General features: G+C 39.4%; 1 protein-coding gene across 3 annotated transcripts in view; it reads right to left on the bottom strand.

Moving 5' to 3' along the window:
- Positions 1-1,844: 1,844 nt before the first annotated feature.
- The window catches only part of sbf2 (SET binding factor 2), a 94,129-nt gene continuing 85,911 nt past the window's right edge, over positions 1,845-10,062 (bottom strand). For all 3 annotated transcript variants that reach the window (XM_022765350.1, XM_022765351.1, XM_022765352.1), the window contains 9 exons: positions 9,255-9,440; positions 8,089-8,215; positions 7,362-7,489; positions 5,295-5,519; positions 5,084-5,191; positions 4,750-4,940; positions 3,789-3,876; positions 3,570-3,701; positions 1,845-3,187 (listed from right to left, as the gene is read on the bottom strand). In XM_022765350.1, the coding sequence (XP_022621071.1) occupies positions 3,089-3,187; positions 3,570-3,701; positions 3,789-3,876; positions 4,750-4,940; positions 5,084-5,191; positions 5,295-5,519; positions 7,362-7,489; positions 8,089-8,215; positions 9,255-9,440 (1,284 nt within the window). In that variant the 3' untranslated portion in view covers positions 1,845-3,088. The remainder of the gene's footprint in view (positions 3,188-3,569; positions 3,702-3,788; positions 3,877-4,749; positions 4,941-5,083; positions 5,192-5,294; positions 5,520-7,361; positions 7,490-8,088; positions 8,216-9,254; positions 9,441-10,062) is intronic.

Raw genomic sequence — 10,062 nt, 5'->3', positions numbered from 1 at the left:
CATAGTATAGTAAGGCATGAAAAGTCAAGAAAACAACATAGTATATTAAGGAATAAAAAAGTCATACAACAGTAAGCCAAAAAAACAAAAAAAACAAAACACCATCATACAGTAAGGCATAAAACTTTCATAGTATAGTAAAGTATAAAAACCTCATAGTAACACAAGGCAAGAAAAGTCATAAAAACGTCACAGTAAGGCATAAAAAGTAAAAAAAAATGTCACAGTAAAGTATGGTATAAAAACAACATTGTATAGTAAGGCATAAAAAGTCATCAAGATATCATAGTATAGTAAGGCATAAAAAGTCAACAAAACAACATAGTATAGTAAGGTATAAAAATGTCATAATATAGTAAGGCAAAGAAAGTAAAAAAAAACACCATGGTAAAGTAAGGCATAAAAATTTCATAGTTTAGCAAGACATAAAAATGTCACAGTATCATAAGGCATGAAAAGTCTCAAAAATGTCATAGTATAGTAAAGCATAAAAAATAAAGTGTAGTAAGGCATTAAAGGTCATAAAAATGTAATAGCAGAATAAGGCATAAAAATGTTGTAAAAATGTTATCGTATACTAAAGCATAAAAATTCATAAAAGTTTCATGGTGTATAAAGGCATGTATTAACACATAAAAACGGCACAGTATAGTAAACCATGAAAACATTATATTATATTATGTATAGTCAGTCGAAAACTTAACAGTATAGTCAGACATAAAAAAGTAATTTAGCTTTTGTTGTTAAATACAACACAGCAGCTGTGTTGAAGAAAAGAGGAAGTTGCCATTTCCTCTTTTTCTTCTTGGCACATCAGATGGCAGGTGGCAGCAGTGTGCAGTTGTAAATCAACCTGTGGGTAGTTATTTGGAGACACACAGTGGCAAGGAAACATATGTTAACTCTGTGGAATGACCTGGTTTTCTGTATTGATTGGTTATAAAATGTGATCTGATCTTTACCATTGCTCTGACAGAAACTGCTTCAGCTCAGGCATATTTTTATGATGTCTGGTGTGAGCGGCTGTCTTCAGGTCATTCCTCAGCATCTCTACTTAGTCATTCTGTAGTAGATTTGCTTTGATGTTTCCTGTCCTGCTGCATTACTTACTACATAACTTCTATTGAGCTTCAACAGGTGGACAGCCAACCTGACATTATCCTGTAAGAGACCTTGATAAAGTGTAGAATTAATTTCTCCCTCTATGATGTCGAGCTGTTTGGACCAACAGGCAGCGAAGCACCAAATCATAATGCTCTCTCCACTCTACTTCACCTTTGTGATGTTTTCACGTTGGTATGCAGTGACCTTTTTACACCTCACATAGTGCTGTGTGTTCTTCCCTAACATTTCAACCTGAGTTTCATTAGTCCATAAAACATTCTCCCAGTAGCATTAAGAAGTGTCAAGCTACTCTTTGGCAAACATTAGGGATGTCAGCACTGCTTTTTTTGGAGAGCAGTGGCTTTTGCTGTGGACACCTTGACTATTTATTAATTCGCATTTGGTAGACTCATGAACGGAGACAGTTAATCAGCTCCAATGATTCATTTAAGCCTATAGTTGTCACTCTGGCCTTGTTTTTATTTTAAAGTGTAAATTGTTGCAGCTCTAAATATAATACATATACACAACTCTCTGAAACCCTGACTACTTTCAGATGTGTGCGTTTTGTCATAATACTTCTACTTGAGTAGAATTTTAAATGCAGGACCTCTTCTCAAAACAAAGTTTTTTTTACACTGAAATTTTTCTACTTTAACTTCAGTAAAGGATGATGTTCACAGAACACAGGAAGCGAGTAGTTTCAAGTATGTTTGATTTATTTCCAAAAAATTAGGGTCAACACCAAACATGGTACAAAGATACAGTAATGAAAAACGACATCTTTGAATAGTTTCATTTCTTTTTTTCTTTTTTAATGAAACTGTATAGGTTGCACGAACAGAGAACAGATATAATGAGGATCTCTGAAAACCACAGTGTCCTACTTGATATATTCATTTACGTCTTTAAAAGCCCTTAAGACACAGAGCCTGTCTGGACAATCTCAACAACAAAAACGAGTCTCCATTTTCAGAACAATGTTTCATCACAAACAGGGAACAGGCCACTCAGGTTTTTGAACCAGTAACGACACATAGAAAACAAAAAAAAAAGACTGGTTGATCACATTAGAACTGCGGTTAGAAAAGTATACTTATGTTCAGTACATACAGTATATAAAATGAAATGTCACACATGTATTTACAGAAAAAACATGTAGCCACCACACTTACAGTTACACTTTTAATAAAAAATAATAATTTACATTACATGAGACACATGTGTTAACCACAAGTCAATAAACATTCAACAAAATAGAGAAAACGTCACTTATTTAAATAGAAAAATGTCAGGTAACTCTTTTGAACTCACTGTGCAAATTCTGTTCATTTAGTCTTGTCATGAGGAAACGTCGTATGTACATTGTAAAGTAATGCCTTTAGCCTCGCTGTCTGCATCTGTTAGAAAATCTATATTTGATAAGGAGTGCATACTTTAGAGCTAAGTGCAAACAAATTGCTTCTTAATGTTGTGCATTAAAATCTCTGAGTTTTTGGTGGTTCACACATTTCTTTAAGCAGCAATAACCTTTCCTTGTAGTAAAATATCTGATAGAAATTATTTTATAGGTTATTTTCTATATTTCCAAAGTCTAAAATTGAACCCACAGTTTGAATGGCCAGTGATATTGCTTTGATCTATTTACAGCTTAAGTAGGATAACAATTCCTCTGTAGTGCAGTCCCCTAAAACGTCAGCTTATCTTCACTTCATCCCTGTCGGAGGCACAGAATGAGGGAGCTGACAGCAGAGACGAACGTGTTCAACCGACTCCGACTGAAGCAGAGTGATGACAGCCTGATGAGCTGCTTAGTAACAGGCAGAGAGGCGGATGGAGAGTACTCATCCTCCACTAACAGGCACTTTGTTCACTGTGGTCCCCAAATTTAAAGACATCTGAAAGCTGAGTTGAGCGGTTGTGTCATGTCTCTGCTCTCAGCCACCTGACATTGCCTCTAATGTTCATGATACGACCTCAGTGTTCAGGCGTCAGAGATGCAGTTCTGGATCTTGTCCATCCACAGCTGAGCGCTGGGTGCGTCTGAAGCACAGAAGTTGTAGACTCGCTTGCTGGTCTTCAGCTAGAGGGGTATCAGATAACAAGGGTTAAATATGGACCCAAGGGATAGAAAAGGGCAACAACAACAGAAAAGGACAACCACCAATGTCACAAGTACATGTTTGTATGTCATTATTAATTTGCTAAGCCTGTTTCTATTGCATTTTGTTGTTGTTTCTGTGATATTTAGAATTTTTTCCTATTTCAAGCGTTTCCACTTAGACTTTTTTTAAATGCAAAAAAACGAAAATGCGCAGACAATCTGGTGGATAGAAGTGGACATCATCTTTATCTGTCAGGTCTATTTTTGCCGAAGCAGCCACAATTTTCTTTCTGCTAATATACAGAGATTAGATAGTATCCTGTGTGAAGTCATTTAAACCAGTCTGCTGATGTGCACTCACGTCAAAGAAAGCCTTTTCACTGATGTGTTTGGGAGCTCCTATAGTCGGTGCAGCGATCACCACAGACTCCACCTCTGCCAGATCAATGTGGCCTCTGCAGTTGGTGTCCTCCCCAGTGTCATAGTACCTCAGCTGTGAAGACATGAACGTTACGTTAACCTGCAGCCGGTCACTCGGGTGAAGCTTTAGTGTTTCTTAAGTGCAATGCAGCTTGCTCACCTGGTGTTTTGTAATGTCTAATACAAACCAGCGAGGTTTCCAGCCTTTCAGCAGCGCTCCACGTTTATACAGGATCCCCTCGTAAGACCTAAACAATAACACACTGTGAGATCCAAGTGCATTTAGACTGGATGTAATTTCTCTGAACCTTCTGGAATACAGATGATGGTGTTAAACTACAGTGAGCGTGAACAGTATCCCTAATATCAATATCCCTAATCTTTTTTGTTTGTTTATGTGGAGCCTTTCCCAGCATTTGTTGCACAGAAGGCAGAGAGACGAAGTGAACAACACAAATACTGAGCGGCATGTTTCTCCATATGTTCAACACCAGCACTGTTTGTACATTGTGTTCCCAGTGTGTAAAGAGGCCAAAAATGGGTATTTGCTCTGTGAGAGTAAAGATCAGGGGGTCTCTTCTAGAGGTTTCAACTCTCATATTTCAACTTAGTCAAAGTTTTCACTTATGTCCAACTTATGTTTCTGTCTCAGTAATTTAACTGCGTTGTAGAACAGTGAACATCTGGTAATATAGGTTATATGATCCATCAGTGATTTATCATATAGATACAATGATGGTTAACATTGAGTTACAAGCGTGTTTCTAATTCACCTACATCATCTGTTAAGACATTATTTGGAATGAAAAATGTGATTAGCACATGGAAGAAAGTAAAAAAAATAATTTACATGAAGTAGATTTTAATCACCGTTTGTCTAACTCAGTGGAAAATATCCAGATATTTGAGCCAAGAGACTGTACTTTAACCTCTCAGTAATTGTAAAATTACACACCCAGAGTTTAACAGAGTACAGACAATCCTCACAAACATGACACACAGCATACCACAGCACTGACTCATCTTCCAAAACTGGACTGGCCCCTCAGCAGCAGCAGTTTGTAAGTGAATCAAATGTGGACTTCATATTTTTTTCGGGACTCAGGAAGTTCACGACCCACCTGTTTTCCTCGCTCTTGGGGGTGAACTGGTTGTAGAGTGTTGCAGCGCGGCGGTTGATACCGTTGGCTGTGGCTGTGCTGCGATCCTCGCCCAGTGCGCTGTCTGGCAGGTGCAGCATGGAGCGCCGCTGGAAGGCCTGCAAGCTGGACGTGGGAATGAGGCCTGAGATGGACATCGATTGTTTATGGAGCTGCAAAGGCACAAGACAACAAAGTATGAGTGGGAAAAATACACACAAAGGAACAGTTTTTACACAAATGTACAACTGAGATTTGAGACTATTCTTGGTGTTTTTTTTTAATGTAAGATCATCTCTCTTCTTTTAACACGCACATTTCCTTCTTGCTTGAAGTCTTCCTGAATGCTGATTCTGACTCTCTCCAGAGTTGTCTGCCATTTCTCAGGTGCCTGGTTCAGCTCACCCTCCAGCTTCTCAATGTCCTGCAGCACCAGTAACGAACAGGGAAGATGACAGATGTGACATATGATACAAGAACAAAACAGGATGAAACTAAAGATCATAGTTTTGGTAGCAAACTCTTACAGCGAGGAGTTTGGTGATGGCGTCAGGCTGGGCGCGGCTCACACTGCTGTAACACGGCCAAACAATCCTCCTCTTACTGTTGGAGATGGTGTCTGCCTCCTCTGAGCTCTCCAACCTCACAGCCATCATGCGCCAGTCGTAACATGGCCCCGTAGATAGAGTCTCATCTGTGAAGAAGTCCCATTTCTTCAGGCTGGGGATGCTGATCAAAGGCTTCAGGATCACCTACGACAGAAAGGTTTTAATGAGAATCAGATGTAGTCCTATGGTGTCCATTGTGCAAACTACTGTGGAAAAAGGTCATTTCTTAATGAGATTAAATAAAAAGTTCACAATTTGTAATGGCCAAACAGTGTGAAATATCAGGCTGTGTGGTAAACAAGCTCCTCTCATTGATTTCCACACAGCTGAAATATAACAGGAAACATGAGGCATCATCAACATCCAGGGCCCGTTCATTCCTCAAAACAAGACTTATATCAGTGACAGGGAACTTCTGTCTGTCAGAAAAGAAGAACACAGAGATACTCAAAATGATTACAAAACTAAATAACTGCAATCATACAATAAAGACGAAACTCCAGAACTAAACTTCATCTGCTGAGTTTGATATAGTATTTCTGCAACTGTACTTTGGTCAAAGACTTGGATTCTTTATTAACCAATAAAAAAACAGAAACAGCAGAAATTTGAAGAAGTAGAAGAAAAAAAAAAAAAAACAAGAAGCAGAAGTCCAAGTTCTTCTATCTTAAGTCATAGAAGATAAAAAGCCTACATTGCATAGGCTGGAGGACAAAAAGTACCCACACACATCTGCTCAGGCAAACTTTTTAACCACTGTTAAAATGTTTTATCTATTTTCAGTCACCACAAAGTGCTTGGAATTTCTCAGTAATACTGCTAGGCTTCTTTTTAGTCAGCTAATTTTATCTGCTGCCCTTACTTCAGCAAAAGCACTAATACCAAAATACTCTGTTATAAGTAAAAGTCCTGCTTTGAAAATGTTACTTAAATAAAAATATGCAAGTATTCATTTAAAGTAAATGTACTTAGTTACATTCCACCACTGAATAACAGTGATATATTATAATATACAATATATATAATATATATACAAAATTATTTACTTTGACGAGGAGCAAAATAATTATCTTGTCTAGTCAGTGCATGCTCTAAAAGCTGCTTGACCTTGAAGAAAGTGTTGCAGCCCACACAGACCAACAGATGATGCAGCTTCCTTTAGTGAGACTAAAGTTAAAATGATCTCACTGTGTTATTATTATCAACTCTTGACACGTATTTAGCAGCTACTTGGGTAATGACTTTCTCAATTAAACTTTGAAGCCCATTTTATCAATATTTTAAGCTCTGAAGCAACTTGTCCCATCAGCCTGAAGGTAACATTAGCTCTATGAGAGCTGAACAGACTGGGGTTGGGTTGTGTGGGTTTGCTATTGTGGTATGGCGACACAAAGTCGTCGACGTTTGTATCATGGTTTTGTTCTTGATATCAGAACAGTTACAATGGTGATAGTGGTCGGTTGCCAAGAGCTTCGGCCATTGTTGCATTTAGAAGACGAGGGATTAGAATACGCCCTCGGATCAGTGCTACTTCTTCAGCCACTCATGCTGAACTGGAGGCATGAGTGGATGCTATAGTAAGTGACTTGCTATCGCAAAGTAGTATTACGAGAGGGGGTGGGCCGGGGCTAGCTGGTTAGCATGCTAACCTCAGTAGAAGCAAAGAAGTCATATAAATAGAAGCAAAACAAAAGACAACATTCATATTGTTTTCCACTGCTGGAGAGAGATCTTGGTTTGATGTTGAACTCACAACGAATCTCCTAGACTGGTAAGTAGTTGCTAACGTTGGCTATGTAGAGCTACCAAAACTTAAATATAGCACCTTTTTTAATAACATTTTTAGAATACTTTATATGATAGCACGAGAGGAAAGTCAGCAGGCAGTGATTAGTTGAACCACACCGTTGCTCCTCAGTGCGGCAGCTGCATGACTCAGCTGTGGCTGTCGGGACACAGGTCAGACAGGCGGTTAGAAACACTCACTTCACTCTCTGAGGGGCTGTACAGATAGTTGAAGAAGATGGGACTCCTCCTGTGCATCCTGTTGATGCACTCCCAGATACAGATGCCTCTCCGGGCCTGCTTATCACCCTTGTCATCAAACAACAAGCCTGTGACAAACACAGAGGAGAAGCTGTTGAGCACATGGGCAAGTTAATCTTGTTTCAGCTGATGCAACCCGCCAGTCAAAAAAAGTTTTAATTCAACAAAGGTGTTTGTGTTATGTTATTGGATACAAGAGAAAGTTTTGGCTTGCTGTCGGGGTTCATCACTGGAGAACTACAGTACATAAACACAGAATTCAAGCACAGACATCTCACCTCATAATTTCCACACATCTTTTCTTATTGCTCTGCTTTGCAAACTTAGCATCACTCATCAATTATCTGTCCAGGTACAAGTATATTCAGATTATTTTTCACTTCAAATTGGTTTCAGATAATACATTACACCAAACATGTTTGTTTATAGTCTATGTTTATAGTATATGTGTTGCATTCCTTCATCTTGTTCCTTACATGGACATTTAAAAAGAAAAGGGAGAAAGAAGCAATGGTAAAGTATTAATTATGTTACATTATTCTTTGATTATATGAAAGTAACATATTACCAGTTGTAGTGCAGCAGTTCCACAGTATGAGAAGAGGAAGTATTAAAAATGTAATAAAAAAAAATCCCCCTGGTGATTTAGCTTGCAAAGGACACTTACCATGTTCCAAGCGCTCATAGTCTGAGTCCAACAGGAAGTTCTTGAAGCGGTTAGAGATGTGATGATAGGCCAGGAACTTCAGATAATACTGATTAAACTCAAACTCCAGAGGATGTTGCTCCAAAATCTGCAAAGACATGAAAAGAGAGATAAAGATAGTTGAAGACAGAGAGAAAAGGTCAGTGTGTGTGTGACAGCTGGATCGTGTCCTTGTTTTGTGGCTTCATATCCCTCAGCTGCAGAAATGACCAATTAGAAACAGGAAAGAACCTCTCCTGTGCTTTCCGGGGCAAAGGTTGGTGATATCATCACCGCCAGACACAATCCAGACTGAGCCAGGAGGACTACAGCTCCATTGTTCCCATCCAGTGGTGTGAGGTGGCCAATGAGAGAAGAAGTGTTGAATATTTGAGGCCACCTGGGCCTATTGGAAAAAACAACAGCTGTTTTGGAGATGAGGCACTTCTATTTTCAGCTTTTGTCCGAATCCTCTCTCCCCCCTGTTTATAGCTCTCCAGACCCCAGGACCCCCGCCAAACTGTCTTAGCTGCCAAGCTAACAGTTTAAAAAGACAAATGCAGAAACTATGTGTTGATGTAAGTGTATGGGAGTGGGTCTCTACAACCCCAGGAGATACAAAAAACCCCAAAACATCCTCTAAAGTTAGCATTTCAGAGCGGACACAGTTTTCTGGATCTCAGCTGTATGAGATTCATTCTTAACCCCCCCACCCCCCAGCGAAATCCTGAAGCACACCCAAGCCTTCCTAGAGACTCTCAATCCCCAGAACTGCAATTTTCCACATGCAGCTCTAAACACGCACTGAATTGCAAAGGGATGCTGAAACACATGAGTGCAGACAGCTCAACGCTGATCACTGGGTTCACGGACCATCTGGGCAGCAGCTTCCCTGCACACTCTGCTGCAAAACACTGTTGAAATTACATATCCAGCATTAGGAAGTGCAAAACTAAACCAAATGTATGGATAATGACAGCTGAATTTCTCGCCTTCTTCACCCTCTCGCCTGATCGCTTTTGAGGAATGTGATGAGCTCAGGAAGAAAGTATGAATGACGTTCAGTTGTGGAGGGATATTGCAAGGGCAGAGATACTTAAGTGCACAAAGCACCTGTGGAAGTGAGGATCAGTGGGGGTAAACCTCACCTGGTGCACACAGTCCAGGAACTGCATGAAGATGGGTGTAAAGCCGCTCCCCTGGCTGCTAGGACTCAGGTTGCTCCGCTGGCTGAACTTGTGGCCGAAAGACAGCCATTCCTTCTCCAGCAGCACCTGAAAACCCTCCAGGGTCCGGTAGAAAGGATCACTCAGCAGCTGCACCAAAGACACCACCTGCAGAGGGAAAGAGAAAAGGTGAGAGAAAACAAAAGACAGAAAATGAGGATGAGATTTCTCACAGTTTCACACAAGTCAGTTGGGATCAAACACAAGAAACTTATTTGCAGTACTAACATCATCCATTAACAAGGAAAAGATAATTTTGTTCTGTAAGTTTCTCTTGGATTGTGGTGTGTGCTTTCTTAAGTACTTTGGCGAAACAACAAAACTCCAATGTACACTATTAAAGTTTGGTTTATATGAAAACACTTGGCTTCAAATTGTTCAGGACATATATTTGATTGAGAAGTTTACCTGTGTTTAGAGAGTTAAAGGAAATATATTTGACAAACCATGGGAATAGGGGAAATTACGATCATTTATATTAAATAAGGACAAAAAAAACTAACTGTTTAAATATGGAATAACTGCAATGTGTGTATTAATGTCCATGTGACTCATGACAACCTTTTATGTTATCTAATGTTTTATTTGTACGACTGTCATGTTGCCAGATTTGAAAACCCAATAAAAATGTCAGTATTAGCTAGAATTACCGCCTCTTGGTTGTATGAAATATGAAAAATATGGCCGCCATCTCCCCTTCCAGAGTTACAGCATTGAATAATGGCCAGAA

This window comes from Seriola dumerili, unplaced genomic scaffold, assembly GCF_002260705.1.
Source record: "Seriola dumerili isolate Sdu_G_001 unplaced genomic scaffold, Sdu_1.0 BDQW01000674.1, whole genome shotgun sequence".
Taxonomy (NCBI): Eukaryota; Metazoa; Chordata; class Actinopteri; order Carangiformes; family Carangidae; genus Seriola; species Seriola dumerili.
Note: the sequence above shows the minus strand (reverse complement) of the source record. Positions and strands in the feature narration are given on the sequence as shown.